The sequence below is a fragment of the Xiphophorus hellerii genome, chromosome 6 (genome assembly GCF_003331165.1).
Source record: "Xiphophorus hellerii strain 12219 chromosome 6, Xiphophorus_hellerii-4.1, whole genome shotgun sequence".
NCBI classification, from domain to species: Eukaryota; Metazoa; Chordata; class Actinopteri; order Cyprinodontiformes; family Poeciliidae; genus Xiphophorus; species Xiphophorus hellerii.
Window position 1 is genome coordinate 26946024 of NC_045677.1, and position 25208 is coordinate 26971231.

Here is a 25208-nt window from a genome sequence, read left to right on the forward strand (position 1 = left end):
TGTGAGTCATTGATGCTGGTTTGTGCATTTTTAACAACTTTAGGACTAGACAGCCTGTGTTTGTTTTACAAAGCATTTTTCTATTATTTTTCAGTTCCTATATTGCTTATTATACATGCAAAAAAAGTAAAATTGTTGCTATAGTTTAACGTGGAACGACTTTTCAAACAATTTGAAGTCTAACATGCTACAAAACAGTCAAGGTTATTCCAGAAAAACATATCCTGTCAAAGAGAAAACAGAAGAAGAACCCAAAGCTCAGACTTTGCAGTCTTAACGTGTGAAATGTTGAAGGTCATTGTGGGATTATTTTAAAAACATTACATGCATACTCTGCAGCTTTACCTCAAGAATTATCAGAAAGAAACCTCTCTACTAAAGCCAAGCGAATTCAAGTTGCAATTCAAATTCTTAGTTATCTGAATACGTATGTGTGAAATCACTCCACCAGTAAAGTAATGATTTCCAGAACAAAGTGTTAACGGTCAACAATATTTTGTTGTGCTGGTTTCTTTACCTTCACCTGTAAAGTATCTGACAGTTGCGGCTCATCCAAAAATTCTGCTTCTCTTTTTGTAAATTTTGCAATTAGAAAAAACAGTGACAGAGTCAAATCAGTCAGCTGGCTGAAAAATAATAATAAAAAAAGATTTAAAGGTGTGTTCAGTGATGAAATGTTTTGATCGGCAGGAAAGTTTGTTTGGTTACAGCAGCCTCTCTGCTCAGCTGTTGTCTGGATAACTGAATGTCTGCTGCAACAGACACCCTGACCTTTGACCTTTCACATGACCACCTGAAGACCCCGAGATGGACAGATTCAGGTCAGAAAGGATCAAATTACACAAAGACTTCTTCCTTCTAGGATTTATCCTCAGCTTAGCATAAAAGCAGACCTTTGCCTTTTGACTTATGAATGCCAGAAAGTAATCGACAGAGGATTATTAAAAGGATCACATTACTACAAGTTTATTTATGAAGAAGAGTTTTCTTAATTTAGGTATCAGTCTGTGTCCACTTTTCCTTAACCTCCCCAAAAACCAATTATTTTTATTTTTCACACTGAGAAACAAACAAGCACTTTGTGTTAAAGTGAGACGTCTTGTTTGCGCACAAACTTTGTTCTTGTTCCTTTTCTGTCAGCCACTTGGAGGTAAAGCAAACAGTATTGTGTATACTGTTACTTTAAATCATTTGAAACGCACAAGCATATATTTACTCTTACTTTAAGTATTGGTATCAAAAACTTTTTTTTGTGAAAAAATACATTTGGAAATGTCTTTTCTTGCACCTCATTGTTTTATTTTGGAATATTTACTCATTTTTTAAATTTCATATTGTAAGACACCAGAATTTGCACAAAATTTTGTTTCTGTGTGTTTTAATACATATTGTTCTGCACATTTATGCAGATGTTATGATCAGACACTGACTCAGCCTTTGTACCAAGTTCATTTTACTTTTATTTGTTAAGCTTTTGCATAATTTCTTTTTAATTGTACTTGATTAATGGCCTATTGAAGTAAAGCTACACTTGAATTCAAATTTAGGCTAATCTACCCACTTTATTTATTTAATTTTTTTTACTGTAAGTTCTAAGTCACTTATTATTTTCATTTGCAGGAAAATTGTGGCTTATACTGCCACCTAGGGGCCGGTTTGCCAATAGACGCTGTTAAACTTAGAATTACTTTTATTTTGTAACGATTTAAAACAAACACGTGTATCAGACAAATAAACAAATTATACATACAGAAATTTTGCATAAAATAAAAAAGAAAAAAGTTCAATTAATAAGAATGATTACATTTAAAATAAAAGTAATAATAAAACTACCCATACAAAGGGGTAAAATTAGGTTGTTGAACTCACATTTAAACAATTTTATGCTGTTAGCAATCCTATCATGGACTGGTGAATGATGACAAAAATAAGTTATATATTTTAAAAAATCCTGACGTGTCAGATATCCAACTCTGAAACCAAAAGCTTCATTTGTGAGTTATGTTCTGGACGTCGATACATCAATCTTCCTCCCAGCTGGAGGTAATCCAACCTGCATCATCCTGAGGTGCAACAGCACTCTCTGATGTCATGAGTCAGGGAAGAAGGAGATTGGAAAAATGGAAAGGAAAGAGAACATCAGCAACCGGCAGCACATCAGAGAGGATGTCAAAGGCATCCAGAGTATCGATCCCACAGCATGCTCCTCACCTCCGAGGCTGAGAGGTGGGATAAACGGCCAGATGAAGGCCTGGGTGGTCCCTGGTGCTTTCAGCTCACAGGATAAAATCCATGTTGTCTTCCCTTGATGTTCAAGATGGAGGCGTAGCAGTGGGACCAGCAGAGTAATTGAGGAGCGTTGTGTTGATGAATACTGAATAGTTTTCAGTTATTGTGTTAACTGAGATTGAATTGTTTCCCTTTAGGGACCTTTTGGCTGCACTGCAGGCAATGAGGCTAAATTTGATTATACTTAAACAGATAAAAAAAGAGAGTATTTCAGCAGAACCTGTGGGTTTTTCCTTTCCTGCACCTGAGGGAAAACTAAACTCCAGAATGAACTACTTTTGAAACAGTTATGACAAATATAAGCTGTTGCATATGTCTAATCAGGACATTGGGCACAGCTTGCATATCTGGGAAGCCTTAGAGATAAATAAGGTCTTAACTTTTTATTTGTAGGAACAAGGAGAACTGCATAAAATCTGGATTCTTCTCAGTGAATCATATTCATATTTTCCACCAGGAAAGCATCAGTCAGGTGGTTTTTAGTGCAGGACTCAACCAGCGATATTATAATATCAAACAGCTCCTTTTCATCTAATGGGAAACATTTGCAATCTAACAAAATGCTTGATGCAAAATGTAAGTCTAAAATAAAAACAAGAAAAAATCAGTTTTGTTTTACAGTGAAAATCAAAATGTCACCATTCCTCCCCTGACATATAAAGTCATACTTGTCCACCTCTTGGTGGCGCTAGCTGCTCAACAACGATGGTCACTTTATCAAATAGGGTTAAATAGTTTGGTGCCACATGCAGGATATTAATCAGTTATTTTCTGCTGCTCAGTGAGATAAAGCGATTAGTGAGTTATATTTCCTCTGTTGTGTTTATTTACACATTACCTACTGTCGGTGTAGGTAACACTTTGTTTTAAATGCTTTTCTTTGTGAAAAAGTGAGATTTGCAAATCAGTGTTTTTTATTCCCTAATATGTTTTTTTTTTACTTGCTTACCATTTTAATCACTTTGAAATGTCAGGATTTGCTCAGATTCTTTCTATTTTTATTGGTCTGCATCATTTCTAAATTTTAAGGAATTTTTTTGTAAGACTACTTTTTACTTCTACTTAAGTATTGCTACTTTATTAAAGTAAAACTCGGTTATGATTATGATAAATTATGATAAGTTCTGGTTCTGCTCTGCCTCCCCAGAACCAGAACCAAACAAGGAGAAGCAGCTTTCAGCATCTATGCACCACAAATTTGAAACAAACTTCCAGAAAACTGTAAAACAGCTGAAACACTGACTTCCTTTAAATCTCAACTAAAAACCCACCTGTTTAGAATTGTATTTGAAACGTAATCAATTACAAATTTATTGATGGAACTTGACTTAATGTCATGTTTTGACTGTTGATTCTATGTTGCATTGTGTTTCTGTGTTTGATATGATGCTGCTGAAATGTGCTATAAACAAATAAAATTTGATTTGATTGATTGCTACATTTGGCAAGCCATGAATTTTAAGCTTTATAATGCAAATTAAGCTCATGAGGTTCCTACAATTTATCCAGTACTGAGCTATGTTTATCTATAGTGATCAAATGTGAATTTATTGGAAAAGAAAATAATTTATTTTATTTCAAAAAGAGATCAACAGCTTGAGATTTTAATAAAATAAAACATTTTTAATTAGCTTGAATTAAAAAAACAATACATTCTATATTAGTACATTTTGCACACGTAACATTAATTTGATAATTCCTAATAATGCATTTTCCCTTCCCTGGTCTTCTGGTCCATCCCTTCATGCCTTCAGGCACAAACAAGCAAAGATCTTCTGTCATGGCAAGACCTGTCACTTAGGTCTGTTTAAGTTAAACTGCGTTGTAAATCAGCCGTGACGTGACAATAGTAGTCTGTGAAAGCTGAAGACTTCCCACCCAGCTTTGTATACTCTGTGAAATCGTAACGTTGCAGTAGCTATGCGACCTTTAATGGCCCACATAGGCCATTCAGACATGTTAACATGATTTATTGTGAACTAATCACTGTAGGACATCTAATTGGATCATTACACAGAGACTTCATTCATAAACAGCCTAATTGGAGCTAATGAAGAAGGAGCTGGATTCACTGGGTTTCACCAACAGGAGCTGTCCAGGACGAGCGCCTCCTGAGCTGACAAGTCAACGCTTTGTTTATGTTGGAAGGAGATGGATCAGGCATGACCTCTCAACCTGTTTCCTCAGTGGATTTCTTTTAGACGGGTGGGGGGCTTGAAGAAACACGCTCGAGTCGCTGCCACAAGAGAATGGCACACACATGTGCAGCGTTGGAAAAGAAAGCAGCATGCCTCGAGTTTAACAAGCGCAGACAGAGCAATTTGTTCTCTTTGGAAGGTCCAAGCCCGCTTCAGTTCCGTGATAAATTCAGGAAGATAAACAGGATCACAAAAACAGACTTTTTGGGTAATTTTAAATACCTACCTGGTGACTTCACGGTGTCTTACAAAATGTTTTTTTTTTATTACTAAAATATGTAACAGCTTGAGGTTTATAACAGCTTTTTAAAAATTGCAATCACAAGTTTGAATGTATTTGTTGGGATAAAGTGTAATTGCAATGGACAAAATGTAAGTTTATTTAACAAACAAAAGCTCTGAAAAGTGTGGTGTGCATCTGCATTCAGGCTGCCTGAGTTCATGCTTTTAGGAAAACCTTTTGCTGTAATTAAAGTTGCATTGAAACCTGTGAACATATTTTGCAAGTTTTAACTCAGGAACGACCTGAATTTTGAATAATTCTTACACATTAATATGGTTTGATTTAAGGGAAGGTGAACTTTCACCCCAGTCTTGAGTCTTTTTCAATGTCTAACAGGTCGTGTATTCAGATCCATCCATCTTCCACCTTTCCTGTCTCTGCCAAAGTAAAACATTCCCACAGTATGATGCTGCTAAGACCATATTTCATGGAGGAGAGGGTGATGAGCAGCTTTAGAGGTTATGATTTATGGAGAGCATAACTGCTTATGTTCTGTAACAAATCTCTGACGCCTTCACCAAAACGTTAGTGTTAATATAGAGACAGGGATTTATGTAGGAATGACACTCCAGGTTCTTGGTTTTAAAAAAGGAGAAAACCATTCATCATTTTCTTTCAACATTAAATCTATAGATACCCAATAAAACCAGTTAAAGCCTTTAGCAAGGCACTGCAGAACGTTCATTGGTTTCAATGAGAACACTTGATTTGACTAAAATTAAATAAAAGACTTGGATTGAATGTAGTCTAATAAAACCCCCCAATTATTTTTAAATAAATGTTTATGTTTTCAACTTCTTAACAATATGGGTTTGTTTTAAACTGAAATTATAGGAACAGAACCGAATTAAACATGTCATAGCATGCAATTGTTTCCCACCTTCAGTCTTTTCTAAAAAACTGAAAACACACTTCGGTTTCTTACAATTGTACCACAAGGTGGCAGCATAAGTTGATGAAAAGTTTCAACCTCATTAGATTTATTTATGTTACTCCATTAAGGCTTCCCAACGTCTTTTCTTTTGAGTTAATCTGAAAATTTTATTTTCTTCACTTTGAGACAATAAAACCCCCCCCAATCTGACGCGCACTTGTAACCACTGGACACAAAACGTCTCCAAACCTCAAAGCACCTCTGACTGACAGTCTTTTCCTGCAGAAGAGTAACGGACCACACACTGATCGGGCCGTAATTACCTTTCCACACACCACAGAGGGAGTCAGCCGGCCGGTCACAAGCCTGTCCCTCTAGTCTGACATCTAAATTAGAAGCCTGAGGCTCAAAGGGCTACAATGTAAATAATATATCCTATTTGGAGTCATTTAATCGTCTACCTAATGCATCCTTAAATAAGCAAAGTATATACGTTTCTTTATTTTTGGAAGCTTTCATTTCACCAAAAGCAATTAAATCTGGAGAGCAAGAAATATGTTCCACTAGTATTTGTACAAATGTGTGAAACATGGAAAAAGGCATGAGATCATTTTACTCCAAAATGTAATTTTTGAATGGGAAACAGGTGAAGAATTAATAGTAAATATGTATTTAAAAAGACAACCACCTGTAGTTATTTTAATCAAATAAACAGCAAATTAAAACAACTCAAGCTTTTTGCAATAAAGCACAAGTAAAAAGATCCATTAAAATCCTTTTTATTTTCAAAATAAAGTTTTCTATCAAAGTGGGAATTATACATATTTACAGTCTTGTGAAATTACATATACAACTATACAAAGTATGTACAGCAATAATTATATAAATACACTCTATACGTGCTGATGCAACCCGTATGAGGCAGTTTTAAGGCATTGAATGGATGGAGAACAACAGCTCAGCTTTGGGCTCGCTTCAAGCAGAGCGCTCTCATTGTGGATGTTTAAGACACAGCGGTTCTTCACAGTAAGAAGAAGAAGAGCCCCAGGTGTACCACACAGCCAGGGCCGGCCTGAGGAATAACCAATAGTGGACATGTCGACAAATGGGGCAGCTTACAGAAAACCTTTATAGCTAGAAAGTTTTGTTAGCTGTCATAGTTTCAAGTTGCGTTAATCGTTTTTGCTGAGTGTCAGAGAGAAAGTGAGTTAGTGAGAGAAATAATATCTTGTTTTGTCATTGTGGCCACTGACTACATCAAAAAGAGCAGCTAGCGTTTTCATTTACATGTTTTACTGGGCAGCTTGGTAAATGCACATTTAACCATTTCACTCGCACAATGGAGAAATAATGCAGAACTGGTAAAACATTAAAGTCCATTGTTTCCAAGACTGCTGATGAACTGGTCTGACTGATTCTCTGACAAAAAGAAAACCTAAAAACATTCATGGCTGACAGCTGATTTTTAGCATTCAATTGTTAAAGTAAAATATAGTTTCTTATTTTACTTTATCCAAATTTTATGCTGTAACGTAAGTTAGACTTTTATCTGATAAGATGTTGATTCTGTCTTTGCAGCCGGGTACATTACATAATAAATAACATGAATTTAATTAACTGCTGGCTTATTGCTGAATTATAAAACGGCTGTATTTAATGCAGAATGCAAAGAAAAAGGAAGTAAGAAAACTCATTCAGCGGTGCTGAAGGATAAAGTCCTGCACATGAACCTGTAGAAAACAACAAAGTCATCAGCTGTATGCAGAGGTAGAGTGATTGTATGAGTCTAAGCAGACTTTTTAATTACGACTGTCAACATAAAATCAATCAACTGAAGATGTTGAAGATGTGACAACTTACCCAACCCAAACTGAACTGTTACATTTCAAAAACATTTAAAGTTCACGATTTACAAACTGTAGGAGATTTTTTATTTTTTTTAAAAAAGAAGAAGTTTATACTTTAGACCCTGCTTAGTCTGCTTATGCCTCTGGCCGGCTCTGGATGTATGCATTCATTTAATACCAGATAAGACTCTGCATTCTTCAGGGCAGGTACATTGTTCTGCTGCTGCTGCTGCTGACAGGCTCATTATTTAAAGAGAAGCCATTAGGCGCTCATTAATGTGCTAATTACAACACGCTGATGGACAATCCCAACACAATTAGTCAGACCCCCCCTCCCCTCCCCCAAGTTAAACCCGTACGTCATTTGGATAAGGCAAAGGAACACGTGTTCAAACTCAGCTCAGAACTTTTTAAAAACATAAGGGCCAATCCGTCATCTTGGAGTCTCAGTTTTTAATAATTTATTTAATAAAAATATTCCAAAGAGCGGGTTTTTACAGTTTTAAACCCTCAGCAGCCGCGCTCAGACCCGGGACAGAGGCATCTGTTTGGGGCAGGACACTGAGCTGGCCGTCCCGGATCTCCAGGTCAGTCCGGTACTCACGTCGCTGTACATGGAGCCCGCTGACGCTTTGCTCCCCCAGCAGCAGCGCGTGCAGAAAGTCCGCCAGGACTCCAGCGTCTTCCCTGACCAGATCCAGGCCCCCGAGGTGATCCCCACCAGGAGACACATGAAGTACTTCAGCATGAACACGGCGTAGTCCGGCCTCTGCCTGCTGCGGTCCGTTACGCACGTACAGTTATGCGTAATTTCCCACGTTTGCCTGTTGTGCTGCTCGTAAAAGTAGCATGCCACTATGACGGTGGCCGGGACGGTGTAAAGAACCGTGAAAACGCCAATCCGGATCATAAGGCGCTCCAGTTTGTCAGTCTTGGTGCCGCCTTGCTTTATAACGCTCCGGATGCGGAAAAGGGAGACGAACCCGGCCAGAAGGAACATGGTGCCGATGAAGAGGTAGATGACCAGCGGGGCAAGCACAAACCCCCGCAGGTTATCCAGGTTCTGGTTCCCCACGTAGCAGATCCCAGCCACGGAGTCCCCGTCCACCGAGCTGAGCGCCAGAACCGTTATGGACTTCAGGCTGGGGATGAGCCAGGCGGCCAGGTGGAAGTACTGAGAGTAGCTGGCGATCGCCTCGTTCCCCCACTTCATACCTGCCGCCAGGAACCAGGTGAGGGACAGAATCACCCACCAGATGGAGCTGGCCATGCCGAAGAAGTAGATGAGCAGGAAGACGATGGTGCAGAGCGCAGGACCCGTGGTCTCATAGTGGATGTGCTCTGCGCCGCTCTCCCTGCTGCAAGCCACTTCCTCATGTCCGGCGATCAGCCTGACGATATATCCCACCGACACGAACATGTAGCAGGCAGAGAGGAAGATGATGGGCCGCTCCGGGTACTTGAACCTCTCCATGTCTATGAGGAAAGTAGCCACTGTTGCAAAAGTTGAGATGAAGCAGAGGACGGACCACAATCCGATCCAGAACGCCGTGAAAGTCCGTTCCTCCTGGGTGAAGTAGGGGTTGTGGCACGGCATGGCGCAGTTGGTGATCTGTCCGGTCTTGACGCGGTTGTGCAGCGGGTGACCCTCCGCGGTGACGGGCACCATGGGCACGCGGCAGAAGCAGCCCGTCTCGCAGGGAGACGCGGCAGGTTTGTGTTTTCCAGGGAAGCCTCGACCGTAGCCGCTCTTCTTCTTGTTGTACGGCTTCAGCGGCCGGTTGGTCGGCTTGGCCAGCACGGGAGATGCGGTGGTGGTCTGGCTCCGGTTGTAGTCCATGCACAGAGTGTCCTGGTTGCCCTGCTCGGGCAGCAGGTCGCACCTCATCCGGTCCGGCCACGGGAAGCCGTACTGGCTCATGAGCGGCGCGCAGCCAGCCTTGGCCCGCTCACACACGCTCCTGCACGGCGGCAGCGGCTTCTTATAATCTTCCAGACAGATCGGCGTGTACATGCTGCAGAGGAAGAAGCGCAGGTCCGGGGAGCACTTTATCTCCACCAGCGGCCAGAACTGGTGCACCTCCAGCCCGGCTTCGTCCTGGGTGTCGTGGTTGAACTGGTTGGGCATGTAGGTGTAGTTGTACCCGATTCCTTTGCACAGAGGGACGGATATCTCCTGGCACTGGAGCTCCTTGGCCGCCTTGCAGCGCGTTGAGTGCAGGATAAGGACAAACAGGACGCACCAACCCGGGACGCGCACCTCCATCGTAGCCTTTTGTGCGCAATCAGTCCAGGACAAAACTGACAGAAAACTTGCGCTCTGTAAGGGCGTCCGGTTAACCCAGAAAGTATGTCAAACTCATACTAGATCTCAGGAAGTCAGTGTCACTTTTCAGTCCAAATAGACCCAAAAGGAAAACGTTACTGTCGCGTAATCCGGAGATCCTGCCTGCCTCCTCACTCTCCTTTGTGTCAGTGCTCGCCGTGTCTGTGCATGCATGCTCTGTGGCTGACAGGCGGGCTGCATTTTATATGAGGAGAACGAGGACACTCCCCCCGTAGGGACAGGAAAGGAGTTCAAGTCAATCAGGAGTTCCTTCTGTAGGTGTTTGCTCAAAACGTTCACCCTGGAGGAAAGGGTTACGATCACTTTGTCCTTGTTTACGTTACGCAAAACGCTCTACAAGAAGTCTCTCTCTCTCTCTCTCTCTCTCTCTCTCTCTCTCTCTCTCTCTCTCTCTCTCTCTCTCTCTCTCTCTCTCTCTCTTGTGTGATTGTTTGGGAAGAGCGTTGTGGGTTACAATAGATACATTATGAAGGAATGCAGTTAGGCATCCCAATTGTTCGTGGTGAACTAACAGGTCAACTGATGGAGCTTTTTAGGTCAACAGGACGCAACAGTGAGGACGTCAGAGCATCAGAGCAGCACTCAGTGTGTATTAAACCAAAGGAGACATATGAAGGGAGTTCACATCGTTTCTCAAACACGCAAAACAACCAGCATTATAAACAAAATGTGTGTATTTCTTAATTGTCCAAGGTCTCCAGACTCTTGCAAAAAACACAAATCTGTATAGATATTAACAAGATAAACATAACTTGTACTTTTTCTTTCATCTATTATTTAGATGTTAAATTTCCTTATTGAGAGCAAAGTGGAGTCTAAATCCAAATTCCTTGTTTGTGTTTGTGCAAACTTGGAAAACAAACTTGATTCTGATCATTTATTTATTTAGTTGTCATAAATGTATATTAGTTACTGAACGTAGTTTGAGACCAAAATATAACACGAGTGTTTATTAACTTAGAGTCTGCAAATATTCATGGAAAATCTTCAATAGTTGACAATAACTGTCACTATTCCTGAAAAACAAAACTTCTTCAAAATGTGCAAAGCTATTGCCAATCAGTGAACTTCGAAAGACTATAATGAAATATATATATATATATATATATATATATATATATATATATATATATTTAGAAGATTCCTGTAATCAAAATACAATAATTTAATCATTGAGTTTATTCACATTCCAACCACAAACGTCAATAGATTTGAATAAATTTGATCCCTTGTGAAGTGGAGGAAAAAGGATACATGTTATTATTTTTTTTATTTTAGATTTTATGTTTAAATTTGACAAAATTATCCCTCTTTGCTGTGACTGCTAAATAAAATCCACTGCAGCCAACTGCTTTCAATAGAGTTCACCTGTGTATAATTTAATCCCAGTATGAATCCAGCTGTTCTGCGAAACCTTCTGAGATTTGTTAGAGAACATTAGCGAACAAACAGCATCATGAAACCCAAGGAACATAGCAGACAGGGTGGTTTAAAGCAGGGTTATTAAACAATGTCCTAAGGTCTAAACATCTCACGAAACCGCAAAACTAAAACCATGAACACCAATAAACCTGACAGATCAGGCAGTAAAAGCATTCATCAGAGAAACAGCCTAGAGGAGCAGGTTTTCTTAACTTTGTGGTGTAAAATGCGAAAACGTTGTGGGAAATATGCAGATATTTCGTTGTGAATCTCCCAGAGGAGGGTGTGATTTTGTTCATTGTTTAAAAGCAGCTGGACTAACCAACCCCTTTGCCTTTCGCCAACCAGCAAACATTTGCAAGCAAATTTTTTATGCAGCCACCAACAACCCCAAGCTTTAATTTGCCGATAAGTTTGACAGAAGCCAATTTATTCATCGTCTGTCAGTAAGTGGTTTTGAAAACCGCCAGGGAACAATGACGCTGTCCGTCACTCGCCCTCCAGGGGAGGCAGAGACTTCCTGCCTCCTTTGGATGCCTGACAATGTGAAAATGTACATGTAGCCTTGGAGTTGGATGTATGTGTGAAAGAATGAGACAACGTGTCTACATGCTCATGTGTATGGCTGCTTGTCAGAAGCTGGAATAAACAGAGAATGTGTGTGTGTGGGGGCGTGCGTGCGTGTGTGTGAAGCGAGGTTACTACGGGCTTGTTAGCCCACAGCAGGGGGTCGACTTGCTCTAAAGAGAGGGGGGGTGTTTGTCTTAATGCTGCTGCCAACGTTTTACTCAGTGCATGCTGGGTCGGCGATTACCACGTCACACCAACAGCCTAACAAACAGGACTGTGTGTGTGTGTGTGTGTAAACAGTTTCAGAGCTCAGCCCAAAGGAAATAAGCTAACATAGGCAGATACAGCATTGTGATTGCACTAATTAAAGTCATTCACACTTATTATTGGATTTAACAGCTTCAAATGGAGCTGAGACAGTTTGGTAGACAGGCAGAATGTTTCCAATCCACAGGTTTTATCAGAACTAATTAGCGTTTGTAGAAGGGTGCGTGTTTTAGCTCGGTTTGGCGTCTCATATGGGTGGCGTTGGTGACGAAAAAAGACAAATTCAAGATTCAAGATGACCTCTTGACTTTCAAAAATGTCACTCTTCCTATGATGGACATTTGTGAAAAAGTGTTGGTCAGAAATGGAAAACCTTCAATCTTTATGAAAGATGGATGGGAAAATATCTTGTGAATTTGTGCAGATTTTTGGATTTTATCAACCAATGCCAAGATATGGATGTACCATGACGGACTGTTAATTTTTCCAGACCACACACTATAGAAATATCAACTAAAAAGAACAGGAAATTATGCAGTTTATACTAAAAATGGCTTAAATGGGACAGAGGACTCCAGAAAATGGAATCTGGATGAGTATGAATCAAAAGTTTGGAAGTACTCTGCAAGATATCAGCAAAACAGATCGTTGGCTTCCTCAAACCTGGCCTTAAAAATGTGACGATTAAATCTCTCAGTGGAAGACAGACGTTGTACATGATTTCATTCTTGTCTGATGTACGTAGATTGCAGTTGAGACAGTTCAGGCCATGCTGGTCCACAGTCAGGACAGAAACGTCTCATTATGAGTTCTCTTGTTGCCTCTAGCTGCAAAAATGTTCTTCTGTTGGTGTTCTGGGGACAGAAATGTCTCAAACCTTGAAGATTTTTGTTGTAAAAGAAACAACCATAAATTAAACAAACAATCTTCTTCCTGTCCTGTTAGTTGTTTGGTCAGGTTACCTCTAAATAGTCAGCACAAATCTGCAGTAAAGTCTTAGAACTGCATCCAAATTCTACTGTGGCTACACTTGTGCAAACATATGGGGTTTAATATGCTTTCAATATATAGAAAAAGTGGCAATTTAGTATCTCAGACAGTTTTTACAACAAAAAACTGAAAGACAGAAACTTTTTAAAAGAATAGTGTGATTTCAGTCCTTCCAATTGGTACTGAAACTAGAAACTAGAATGCAAACAGAGCTTTCCAGGCTTTTAGTTTGCAGCTGTTGGTGTAAGAAGCTGAGCCAACTTCCTTCCCAATCCTGATCGGCATTCCTCCTCACCCTCTCAAACTTTCCTTAATCTGGGTCCGTCGAAGCTCAGCTCACATAAACAATACAATCTGAATCCATGTGGCTTCTCTTCTTGCATGAGTAGTCATGAGAGGATCATGAGAAAAAGCTCTGCCAGTGGGATGATGATATTGCTGTTGTATCAACCTTCCAGACCTCTCAGGTCTTTTGGTTCTGGTCTGCTCTGCATCCAGAACCAGAACCAAACATGGAGAAGCAGCAATCAGCTTTTATGCACCACAAATCTGGAAGAAACTTCCAGGAAACTGCAGCTGAAACTCTGAGTTCCTATAAATCAAGGCTAAAAACCCACCAGTTTAGAGTTACTTTTGATTCACAGTAACTGGAACATTAATCAACATTTTGATTATGGCATTTGACAAAAGTAATATTTATTTCTTGTTTCATCATTGATGACCGCATGATATTTTTTTTTGCACATTGAACTGCTTTGTTGCTGAAACAAGCTTTACAAACAAAAAAACAAAACAAAACAAAACAACCCAGATTTTTAAGGGCATAAAGTGTACGAAAATGTTGACATGGATGCCGTTGCTTGATGAAGGAGGGCAGTTTAAAAAAAACAGCAATGACAATGTCTGGTTTGAGTTTTTGGAATTGCAACTCAGTGATTCAGAAGATAAATAGTTTTCAAACCAGTTTATCTGGAGATGTTTAACCATGAAGCACATGCAGAAATGTTTTGTGTCTAATGTATCTTTTACTCCAGCTGAGTCATAGGATTCAGCTGAAAGTCATCAGAAGCAGGTGAACCACCTCCCATCATGGCCGGCTCAGAATGAGCATCAGTTACACCAATCGCTGTCTGTCGGACTGGAACCCGTATTGATTAACAAGCCCGATAGACTCGGTGGCCCCAGCCACCAACTGTCGACTACGCCTCCTGCCTTCTGTGTGCAACGGGGACGGTGGGTTTAGGGTTACGCGCTGGCCCCCTGCATACCAAATTTAAAAGGGTGGAAATGGAATTACTGCATCTGCTTAGAAGTCAATTTCTGCATTCTGCAGGCTGGCCGACCCGCTCTACCATACAAGCTCTGCTCTCGTGCTTTCCCACCCGATCTTTCTCCAGATTCTCCCAGGGCTCTCAGTGTTCCTGATGCCAAAGGGGGGAAAAAAGTGGGTGTGTGGGGGTGTTTCTTACAGAGTCACTGAGGCATGCTGTGAAACTCTGAAATGTTTTTCTTTGTATCCTTCTCATGGAAAGTTTGGCCGTCTCACAAACTCACAGCCATTGTTTCTCTGATAATGTGCTAATATTTCTAATGATTAATATTCATTAATGCTGACTTTTGCTACTATTGTGGGTCAAGGCTTTGTGAGTCCCAAGGGAGTCTAAAGAATGTTTAGAAGAACAGATCTGTAGAAAGTCTATAATAACATTTTAGGTTAAAAATTACCTGAAAAGCTGAAAATCATCCGGAATCAACTAAAAGATTCTGATGTCTTTACAGGACACAAATACATATTGTCACCTTTGCAAAACATTGGCCAAAGTCGTTTCTTGACAAAAGTGTTTTTTCTTTTGCGTTTTTTTGGCAAGCGATGACTTAGGTCATTATTTTAGGAAAGTGACGATGTTAAACATTTCAAAGTGGAGGCATGTGTTTTTATTGTAGGGTGAGAAACTTCATTTGGTAACTTTAATGACCTCCCCAAACCTTTTCTGAAGACTTTGAGACCTAAATAAGTTTAATATTTTCTTTGGTTTGCTGCTGATTCTCTCTCGGTGTGTGGAGTTCCTGCTGTGCTGCACCAGGGACGTTTCCAGACACCCAGAGGACCTGTGGGACTCTGCAGCAAAGCCAGACTGTTGCATGTGGTTAAAAGTTAAAGAGGTGGACTTCATTTACTAGCTAGGTGACTTCTGAAGGCAATTGGAGTCTGAATATGAATGCAAAACATTAGTGTTCATATTCTATCCATAAAATTGCGCAAATTGAAATTACCAAAATAAATGCTCTTATGGAAACATAGCAATTTCAAAAAATTTCACGTTTTTCGGTAAAAAGTTCTTGCACTAGGATGAGGTAATTTTTTCACCGTATAGATATAGATGTATTTCGCAAAACTGCAACATAAAAACCTTTTTCTCATCACGAGTCACGTGATCAACAGCCAGATGTTACTACTGGTGACAGAAAGTGGAGGATTGTTTTTGTTTTTTTCAGCTGGCTCCACCAGAGCTCTTACAGCATCACTCAGTTCATAAAAAGTTTTGTCCAATGTGTTCGACCTCTTCAGTAAAATCAACTATTTCAATTTCCCCAAAATGCAGCATAGCTGCTCCCAGGTAGGCGGGGCTTGTCACTCCAACGCCTGAATAAGATGCTGATCAGACAGCACATTGGCTGAATGATATATTTAATGTAACTGTTCACATCCCTTTCTGCCATGATATTTAGCAACTCATCACGTTGACAATCTTATTTATGCATGATCTTAATTCCATTTCTTATTTAAGGGAAACATTGCTATTGGGAAATTGTGTTTTTTTTTTTTTTTTACATTAGCAGAATTTAGACAAAGGTTGTGGAAGTACAAATACTGTTTTGTGTTCTTTCATTTGTGAAAATGTTTTTAAAAAAATGTAGCCTACCTATTTCCTTTTTCTTAGAAATAATGCTTAGAAGTGATGTGTTCATCCATCACACGTAATCACATTAAAATGCATTAAAGTTTGTGTTCAAACTCTTTCAAGGCACCGTACATGTGAGTTAGATGTTATAGATTTCTTTGACCTTTCTGAACCAGCTAATGAAAGAGAACTTGTTGATGACACTTCTGTCTCATACAGTTTGTTGTCTTTTTAACTTCTTAGTAAATCATAGAGGAGTGGAAGTCTCTAATTACCCAGCCATGACCGGCGGAAATTTGAGTTCCTGCTCCCTTCTGCTGCTCCTGGCCAGTGATGGATGGAGGATTTCTTCCTTCCTACCACAGGTTAGATTCCTCGGCATGCCTCTCTCCGGCATGTTTACTTAAAAGGCAGGCTACAAATCAGCCTGAGGTGGGTTGTTAGGCTTTAAGCAGTCACCCTTAACACACGCACGCCCACACACACTCTGATTGTGTTGGTGCACCGACAGTGTGTGTATTGTGCTGGCTCACCTTCCCTCCGTTCATTAACCAGAGCAAACACTGACACAAATCCCTCCCATCCAATCAGTCTACCGCCGGGCAGGGCCGTGACAGCCCGGTCTGTGTTAACCAACCCCTGAAACCAAACACACACACTGATAGTAAGTTAATAGATAAACACTAGGAGGTGTAAAACTAAAAATTGGCTTAAAAACACAGAGGATCCCAAACACAAACAAGCTTAGCAAGTTTTTGCTTTGTCACGTTTTCATTTTACTGTGTGACTGTTTGAAATCCAGAAAAAAATGCTGGGGAAAATTCATTTCATATCAGAGACTTTGTATTTTAACATGAAAAACAATAAAGTCATGACTTATTAATCAAAACCTCCCAGTAAGTCTGACTGGCCTTAAACAACATTGAAAAATCTTTAGCTGCAGTCATGTCATAAAATCTGGACACAAAAAGATTCAGGTTTTTATTAAGAAAGTTTTGACAAATTAATGTCTAGTCTAATATTTAATCCATAGAAAAAAGTCATTTAATCACACTAAAACAAATTGCCTTATTTTATTTATCAATTAAAAGTTAGGACATCTTAGATCTAACCTGCTGCTGTGATTGTTTCATGATCTGGTGTTTTATACTGATATGTCTAACGACTAAAGTCACATTAAAATCAGTTTATTTGCAGGGCACTTTAACTCACGTCCATACAGTTCAATGATAATTCAGATCTACACATTAAGATGTGGATATAAATTTGGAAACACACATTGTAAGAACAATTCCTGGACATTAAAGTCAACAGGAAAAATGATTTATTTTGGATTTTTCTCTTTGGAGGTGTAGCGTAATGAAGCAAGACAGACTTTGAGTTAATTCATCCATATGTATCTTCATACATCTGTTTCACACCCAAATATTTTCCATTTCACCTCAACATTCTTCTATTTTGTTTCTGCAAACAAGTAATTTCATATCCTGATACCTAACAAGCATAAATCTACATTCTGGTATTTTTGATAGATGGAGATAGGTCATGATAAAAATATAAAGCTCTAACTCACATTAAATTAATATTTTTTATCTGAAGATTTGATTTTACATCCTACTTCCATTAACTGTGGTTGTAAACTCAATTTGACCAGTTGACTTTGAAGAATTAAGACAAATGTTGACCAAAATGTCTGAGTGACTTCCTGCTGGTAGGTATCACCAACTGGCATCACATAATCTCAGTTCGTCATAGTGAACTATAATTAGATTATATGAAATACTTAAAAACAAAGTGTTGCAAATTGGGAACAAAACATTCCTAAGGTAGGCACGAGTTGACGCATAATCAAACCCAAATGTCCCATTGCACGTGGCTTCTTTTTGCACCTGAAAGTCCAGTTTTGAAAATACAAACTGTAAAATAATTTAATCTGTTACAAGAAGAAAATAGACAAAACATTTTGAGCAGAGGCGTTTTGTGAGTTTTACTCAATGTGACCCAAGATTATGCATAAATGTTTTGTATCTGCTTTTCCAGTTTTTTATTTACTCCTGTTAGCAGTCATCTAAACAAAATAGCAACAATCGGGATTATTTTCACACTTCAATGTTGTTGCATGTAATAAAACCTGCATGAGGTCATTTCTGCAGGCAGAGACATTTGGAAAAGATAGAAAAACTAAATTCAAACAGAAGAAGATCAGCTGCTGCTCATCTTTGTGTTCAGTTAAAAGAAGAAAATCTTACATGAAATGTTTTTGACAAACTAATCAGAAAACTTAATGAAAACAACAAAAAATCTTAAGTTATTTGTGTGAAACCACAACCTTCATCCCCTTCTTGTTTTGTTGCACCTAAAGGTATTGAAGAAATAAACTCGGAGTCAGGTTACATTGTAACGTTTACTCCCTGGGATGTTTTTCACAAGTTTCACTCTGTCTCTTGCACTTCTGACTCACGGTTTCAGGAGGTTTGGTTTAGTTTTATAACCTTGAACCGCAACAAACAACTTTCCTGATCGAGATGTCACTGATGTAAACTCGGGAAGCGACAGTGATTGTCTGTGAGTTTCACAGACAATCAATGTAGCTGCTTTTTTATGCAAAGCAGCCACATTGGCTATTGAACTTATGGCTGCTTTGATGAAATAAGCAAACGGACTCCAGAGACAATTCCTGTTCTATTCCTGACTGTAAAATACTGACAGAATAAATTATCGTCAGTGTTCTGCTGGAACACCCAGTAAAAAGTTTGAGATACCCCTCCTACATCGTTTTCCTGCCCAGAGCAGTTAGGGGAAGCAGGTGAGGTCATCATGACAAGTAAAATACAAAAAACGATAAGAGAAAATCAGCTGACTGTTTTATAAATCTGTCTTTTATATGATTTCAACATTTTTATGCTGGATTTGTGCTATAAAACTCATTTAAAAGATTTTAAAACAGCAATATTTTTAGATTATGATCAAAATTAAAATATAAGTTTCTATTTTGGGGTCCCAGATTTACACATTCGACTCCAGATGAGTCATGAACTTTATTGCACATTTAACTGGCAGTAAAAAAGCCCCACACCATGATGAGGGCATAGAAGCTGCTAAAGGCGTTCTGAGGGATGGAAACTTCACCTCGACTCCTCCAAACATTCATCTTCACATTGCGGCCAAACCTAAATCTTCCTCTCATCTGACCTGGAGACATTTGGTCTGATCATGCAGAAAGCTGAAAATTGAACACCACTTAATCAGAGGTTTGCACGTATGTCACGGATTTCAAAACCAAAATTATTTGGGAAAAGGCAAACAGGTGGCTTCTGAATGCAATTTTTAAAAAAAAATACATTATTTCTAGCAACAATATGGACAAAACAATAACTGATCATTTCTTACAGTTTAGAAAAAGTTACGACCCACAAATAATTTATGGGAAGATCTAAAAATGACCAAAGAAATCACAACATTTACAAATATAATTATTTACAGATTTAGCTTCCAAAGTAGCTTAAAGTAAAAACTGAATTGATAGAACTTATGATTTGCAAGAATCCAACACAAATAGCTATAAAAACACATATACTTGAGTCTGTTAGCTAACATAAAAGTTCACAAATTTAAATAAGATGGAGTGTATCTTTTTCATTTGAAATAACTGGTTTGTTTGATAGACTTCTTTTAATTCTTTCTTCTGGCAGAAATGTTATGCTTTACAGCTGCAGGAAATATTTGCTCTGAGTATGAAAACAAACATCTGGGATTTTCTTTACTAGAGTGACATATATGTAAGTTATAATGACAATTTTGGAAACCAGAGCCTCAGTAAAAGGCGAGACAGTAAATAAATAATTTAAAAGTATTTATGGCCAAATTTTGACCACTTGTTTCTTCCTTCTACCACCTTGCAATCCCCTCTTATGGTGGTTTATATGCAGTATGCATGGTAGCTGGTCTGTTACTTTGAGGCCTTCTAAACTGCGACTTGTTCCTGTGGCGTCTTTAAGACTCCTAGGCGACAGTGGCCTGTTCTTAATTAGCGACCACTGGAAACAGGCAGTGGCATGTTTATAATTACGGGCTTTCTTCAGTGACGATGACGTCTTCTTAGAGGTAAACACGGTCACTAGCCTGGCTCTGGCCCTGCACAGAGCTGAGGATTCATGAAGAGGTTCGCAGCTCTGTTCGCTCTGAGGCGCTGGCCCTGTTTTACGAGCGGCTCGCAGCTCAGAGGGAGCCTGTCAGCGAGGCAGAAACGGTGACGGGGTGAGAAATGTAACCGTGCTGAACTGAAAGCCATTAGTGTTCCATTAGTGCTTGGCCTTTAGGAGTGAGCAGTGGAAACGAGAGGTGACAGCAGCTATTTTAAACAAATCTACTCTGTAACTGATTGTGCAGTATGTAATTATCCAAATAAAAGCTGTTTTTTGAGTAGTTAAAAGGCTTTAAATTAATAATGTGTCTCTCTTAACACTTAGAGCATGGCGATTTCTGCAACCCCCAGCCTGCCCCCTGTTTTAGCTTTAGTAGCTGAAACTATAACCTCATTAGTCTGAATAATAATGATGGACAAATCTGAATGAACCAAGTTATTTTGGTAGATCTCAATTTGATGCAATAAATATAGCAATTCAGTCCACTTAACTAGCCCAAAAATGCCAAAACATATCAGTTTTTGAAAACCATGTTAAACATCCATACCTCATATGTCTAAAAGTTACGGTTCTTAGCAACATATTTTACATTTTACACTCTGAAATGATCCTCCTCTCTGTGCTGCTGATCTATCTGAACATTGATCAGACTTTTCCAGTTCTGCCTCTCATTTCTCATCTCTCTCATGAATCATTTTTCACTTAAAGTCCTGGTTATGACCCAATCAGAAGCAGCATAGAGCAGGGGATGAATGAGCAACAATAGCATCATGTGGTATGGATTCAATCGATTGCTGTGATCAGAGATTACACATACGTTTTGCATCTTGTCAGTTTGACAAAGTGCTAAGTGGGTGACAGTGATGGGTGCTAGCAAACTAATGAATGCTGCAACTATAAGCAGTAATTCTACATGTTTCCCACCCTATTAACCCTGATTGTGATTCAAATAAGTTACTTCATTTTGCCTTAATGCGCATAAACCACTTAGAGAGATTTTTTAAAGCTTCTTGAGGAGTTCAGGAACTTTTTTTTCCTGCATTCATATGTCTGTTTTATACAACAGTGTAGGGCCATTGCAGGTGGAAAAAAGGAAGGATACATTTCCACCAAAAACACTCAGAAAGTTTTAGATTCATCTCAGAAATTTCCTAGAAAAAACGTGGAAATTTGAGTTTCAAAAGTCAAAAATTTGCAAGAAAAAGGAATTACCAAGTTTCCATGACAATCATTAAAGCCTTAAAAATGTAATAAACTTTTGATGGACTCAGAAAACTAGAAATGTAGAACCACTGGGTTTTTAGCAGGATTAACATCCAAACAATTTTTAGTGTGAGATCATAATGATGCACTACAAGATTTACCAAGTTTCTAATTTTACCAAAGCGATAACTGCTGCGAGAAATTTATCTGCGCATCTTACCTTTCTACATTTTCACTTGGTGATTGAGTCTTTTACATTTTGGAGAACCAGTTTCCCTGAAACATTTAAGCCAACAGTGTCAATGTTAGAAACAGAGATGAGCCGTACAGCATCACTTTACTGGCCGGGTCATGCCCTCTACTTCTCAGGCCGGCTGGAATTTGGCAGGTTTCCCCTCATCCTTGTAGAGCCCAGCTTGTCCTTTCTTCTTCTTCCTTTTCTTTATGCTGCTACACAACCTGTCAGATTGGAATACCTGAAGCAGTGAAGCTGGAAAAGCCATTTGAGATGGCTATCAGATGAGGTGCAGTTTCCTCTTAAAATAACGTGCATGCAGTTTCATATTCTGACTGCTTGCCTTTTTCACCTGGAGGGTAAATTAGAATCGTTTTACTCATTTAGTAGAAATGTGACAAATATCCACTTCTCCACAGACAGGTTAATAAACACTCCGGAAAACGTCCCACGCATGCAGGCACACATCTGCACATCTGTCCAAACTGTCAGCCAAGCAGATACTCAGTGTTTCTCTTACATTTACACAAGTGTTCCTGCATAATATTTACCCGTGTGAGCAGAATCTTCCACCGCATTAAGTCATACCTTGTGTGTGGGCATAAACATAATCTGTGTATTTGAATGTATAAATGACAAAATAAAATCTACAATTAGCTACTCCAAAATTGGAGTTTTGTGACTCTGTTTTCTGTTTTCAGAAAGAAAAGTGTGTTGGCTGCTGCCAGTGTGGTTTTTCCATGCATGTATTTATACCTGGAGGCTTGACAGATTCCACAGGAAGGTGAAAAGTCAACTTTGACCCAGAGAGAACCTGGCAGAGGCCCCCACCTGGTCTGTCAACCCAACTGTTCCCACTGTAAGTCATTTCCACCTCAGAGATGCATCTATGTTGCTTTATTCCCCCATAACTTTGGATATATTTTTTAATTGCTCCCAACAAAATTAATGTGATTACATCCATGCTGGTGTTTGCACAATCATCCACTCTGTTCTTACTCATTTTTTAAAAACATTTCCACTGTTATTGCACCTCTGTTTTTCTGCACTGATATACTGTATTGCATATTGTTTGGATCTTGTTTTAAATGGTCAATATAATGTATATTTTTGAAAAAGTGATCCAACTCAGTTGCACATCACTTGGATTGTGAGTCTGGTGTGATTATTTCAAATAACTGCTCAGTATATTCTGATATTCTCTGGCACAGTATATTATTATCATCATTAATCTTGTTTTTTTGTATATTGCTTTTAACACTTTAGGAACTTTTTGTGTTAACCTTTTTATCTGTTGCTGCTGCTAATGACCTTAAATAAAACAGCTGTGTGCTTAAATATATTTTCATCAATTATATCAAATCAGTTTTCTTCTGTATGCTACCAAATTACATCATTGTGAAAATATGTTCAAAATTGTTTCATTTTAACATGTACTCATCAAATGCAGAGAAAGATATTTATTAATATTTTAATATATTGAGTTTTATTAAAACATTCTGGCAAAATGAAAATGAGTTTGACACTCCTGCCATCCTCTACATCACTGTTGATTTAACTCCGCCATGAGCAAATATCAGACTGCAGTCCCCTGTTAACATACTGATTACTCAAAATTGCTCCATACAACTCCAATAAAAAACTCCATCCTAAATAATCATGGAAAGTTTCCAGTGGTTTACATTCTGGAGGCTTTGTTTTGTCCCCACAAGATGAGTAATACATACACACTCAAACACACGTGTGCACCCACATAAGGTCACAGTAAACTGAGAGCGACCTCCCCCGTTCCAGCCCGACAGAAAGAGTTATTGGGGTAAATGCGGCTCTGCGTGGGAGCGGGGAGAGAGGAGTAAATCAGGTGGTGCAAAGAGCAAAAGGTGGGCGGGAAAAGGTCAGCATGCAAACAACAAAACACAAAGTTTATGTGATGAAGTGGAAACCTGCTCACACTGTGTGGCACAGCAGCATTAAAAAAAAACTCAAAATCTGTGCAGGTAAGCAATTTGACAAACTCACTAATTTAGAACATAATTTAGCATAATGTGTGTTTTAAGTAACTCCCTGCAAACATCAATCTGTCACACAGCGGGTGTTTAAGCTGGTGCCACAGGCTGACAGTAAAGGACTGTTACACAGGTGAGAATGAACAATGTTTTTGTTACAACTTCGTTATCTCTCAAAGAGCACTATATCTTCTGAATGGCATTCCAGAGGCCCCTGGAAGTCCACCCCTTGACAAACTCCAACGATGTCACTAAGCAATGATAAAGCACGCACCGCTGCGTAATTAACCTCGTCTCACCTCAAATAAGTCCAACAACAGGTGCATTTAGCACGGCGGCGGACATAGACTGTAGCTGCAAGAGACCTCATTTGGGAGATAGCGTTGTCAAAGGCTAACCAACTCAAGGAGAAATGTTGGTGGACGTTCAGACGCCTATTAAAATGTCAATTTGTGTGGCTGTCTAATGACATTTAGTCTGCAAATGAGGGCTGTAGCATTACCCGGCTTGCAGCAAAAATTCACCACAAGCCTTAAACAAAGTCATTTATTTTGCCTTTCAAGATAACGCAATTTATGCAACAGAAATTAATTAAAATATCACATTTGAAAGGAGGACAAATGAGATTTTAAGCCTCTTCTGCACAAAAACAAGGACTGAGAAATGTTCTGCTCAGTGCAAGTTGCACATTTGGCCCCCTGAACTCGACTGCGAAGGTCACAGACGTTGACACAGGGAGACACTCCTCTCTTTTCTGTCAGAGTACCTTGAGCACTCATAGCACAGACGCTCCAGATTTAGAGACACAGCCCTAAATACATAAAGCCCTTTATGCCATACGGCGCACAAACGTCTCATCCTGCCCAGACAACAACCCACTAATCTCTGAAACCCGAAGGTAACTGTTTAGTTACTGTGGTAACGTCCTGTGTTGTGGTGCCTCATGGAAGGAGCAACATAAAGTCCACAGGATTTAAATTAGTGTTTATGTTGCAGGAAATGGATAAATACTGTTTTACATGCATAGTTAAAGAGATGTGGTCGCGTAGTTCTGTTGGCTCCACATGGGTGACGGATACAGTAGAAAACATATAGAAGACAAACTGCTTTGTGTATTTTCTTTTAGTCTGCTGCAAAATAAAAATGCATCTTTTTTCCACTGACCCAGATCATTGTGGTTTACAGTATAAAACTTTAAAATTGGGCTTTTCTGAAGTTTTACGCTTCCGAAAAAGCAGTAAACTGCAAAAAAAAACAACAAAACAAAACAAAAAACATCTTAAAGATGAATTTGTTTGCTTGAGTTGCTTCTTATTTCCTTCTGATCCATTTACTTGAAAAGATGGAGCATCACTTTTAGAAACCTCCACATAATCATTTGTCAGTAATTATGTTTAAGTAAACATGTTTTTGTTCTATAATGTCACACAACCATATTCAACTTCATACAAGCACCAACATTCACAATCACATTGTTTATTAATGATTTTAGGGAGCTTGAACCAATCAGGTGAATTTAGCCCTTTAGAATAACATTAACATTTCTAAAAGGATAACGTTTTTTATATTTTTAGCTTCTTTGCTATGATGTAATACTTACATGTCATCATCTTTTTCTTTTTAAAGAAT

The 25208-nt window shown here is 39.1% G+C and overlaps 1 protein-coding gene and 1 long non-coding RNA gene across 2 annotated transcripts; one reads left to right on the top strand and one right to left on the bottom strand.

Annotated features, from left to right (window-relative positions):
- Window positions 1–6407: 6407 nt before the first annotated feature.
- LOC116722350 (frizzled-8-like) lies at window positions 6408–10097 on the bottom strand. The gene is made up of 2 exons (XM_032566588.1): window positions 8096–10097; window positions 6408–7374 (listed from the first exon to the last, which is right to left on the bottom strand). Exons 1-2 carry the CDS (start codon window positions 9755–9757, stop codon window positions 7339–7341), a joined length of 1698 nt encoding a protein of 565 aa, XP_032422479.1. The 5' UTR covers window positions 9758–10097; the 3' UTR covers window positions 6408–7338.
- A 3757-nt stretch (window positions 10098–13854) lies between these two features.
- LOC116721293 (uncharacterized) lies at window positions 13855–23230 on the top strand. Its single transcript, XR_004339571.1, has 2 exons — window positions 13855–16355; window positions 22275–23230. It is a non-coding gene; the product is annotated as an uncharacterized LOC116721293 (long non-coding RNA).
- Window positions 23231–25208: the final 1978 nt, after the last annotated feature.

Coding starts and splice junctions, on each gene's coding strand:
- LOC116722350 (XM_032566588.1), bottom strand. CDS start 9,757: ATGGAGGTGCGCGTCCCGGGTTGGTGCGTCCTGTTTGTCCTTATCCTG. Junction 7,375..8,095: donor CGGGCTCCATGTACAGCGAC/GTGAGTACCGGA, acceptor TGTTTTCTACAG/GTTCATGTGCAGGACTTTAT.